Source organism: Halyomorpha halys, unplaced genomic scaffold (assembly GCF_000696795.3).
Source record: "Halyomorpha halys isolate HHAL.00 unplaced genomic scaffold, Hhal_1.1 Scaffold16.1, whole genome shotgun sequence".
NCBI classification, from domain to species: Eukaryota; Metazoa; Arthropoda; class Insecta; order Hemiptera; family Pentatomidae; genus Halyomorpha; species Halyomorpha halys.
In genome coordinates, this window is record NW_027116375.1 from 557907 (window position 1) to 559033 (window position 1127).

Below are 1127 nucleotides of genomic sequence, written 5' to 3' on the forward strand. Positions count from 1 at the left end.
CTCTAGTTAATGTTAGTTTAACGTAATATAAGGCAGTTAATGACACTATCTTTGTAAGAGCTGTAGTTTTTATGATATTTGAAAAAATATTGATGTTTAATAGTTCAGATAAAATTTGTGAATTTTATATATATTTCTCAAAATAAATGAACTATCTACTAATCTTTAAGTAAATTTTTAAGAAATGTTGCTTTTTTAAAAAGCTTTATCTAGAGAACTATAAGACTCTATCATGGCTCATATCTCAGAAAATTTACTCTCCTATAAATATAGTATTCATTAAAGTAATAAAAAATTGGGGTGAAATTCTTGTATTATTTTTTCTCTCGGGTTCTCGTGAACATGTTCCCGTAGATATTTTCTCGTCCTTTGTTAGAAGGTCCAGAAAACTCCCACCCACCCTCTCACCACCTTCCAGGTAATTTTTTAAATTAAAATTGCAAATTAAAGAAAATAACAATTGTAAAAATAATAAGTCATTTGATGTAGCGTCTCTATATCTTTATTTACAATTTCTATAAAAAAATAATATGTATATGTAAAATTTTAGTTCATATATAAAGGGTGATTACTAAATATATGAAGACAACAAAGGAAAGTACAGGTCAGTTCCAAATTCAGACACTTGCCCTTTGTGACGCCAGCTGGAAGGTACCTCCATAGTGTGGCTGCTCTTAGTTGCTTGTTCAGTCTTGATTTTTTTGTTGTTTTTTTTCTCTCTTACCATGGATTCTGATCACCAGGTGAGTAAACAATTGTATTGTGTTATTGAGTGTAATTGTTAGATAGATAGTAAATAGTTTGTTATACTATATGATATATAGTATAAAGTACAAAATATAAAATGCCAGATTTTAAAATGCATCATGGCGGGAGATGAGCCAAATATCAAATAGTTGTCCTATCCTTCGTGTTAAAATTACTGATTTGAATTTAAATTTTTTAAAAAATGAACTTGAAAACAGAACCCTTTATGTGAGTGGTATATTCTCCAAGTATGTAGAAGTAAAATATATCCAGGTTTTTTTTTTTTTTTTTTTTTAGTCACTACATCCCCACAATTTATTCCTCCCCTCTCACCCGTTTTCTCTATATCTTTTCTATATATATAGAAAAAATATGAAAAT

General features: G+C 28.4%; 1 protein-coding gene across 1 annotated transcript in view; it reads left to right on the forward strand.

The window, feature by feature from the left end:
- Positions 1 to 650: 650 nt before the first annotated feature.
- Positions 651 to 1127, forward strand: part of LOC106680220 (beclin-1-like protein) — a 6831-nt gene continuing 6354 nt past the window's right edge. The window contains exon 1 of the mRNA XM_014419758.2: positions 651 to 743. Within this exon, the coding sequence (XP_014275244.1) occupies positions 726 to 743 (18 nt within the window). The 5' untranslated portion in view covers positions 651 to 725. The remainder of the gene's footprint in view (positions 744 to 1127) is intronic.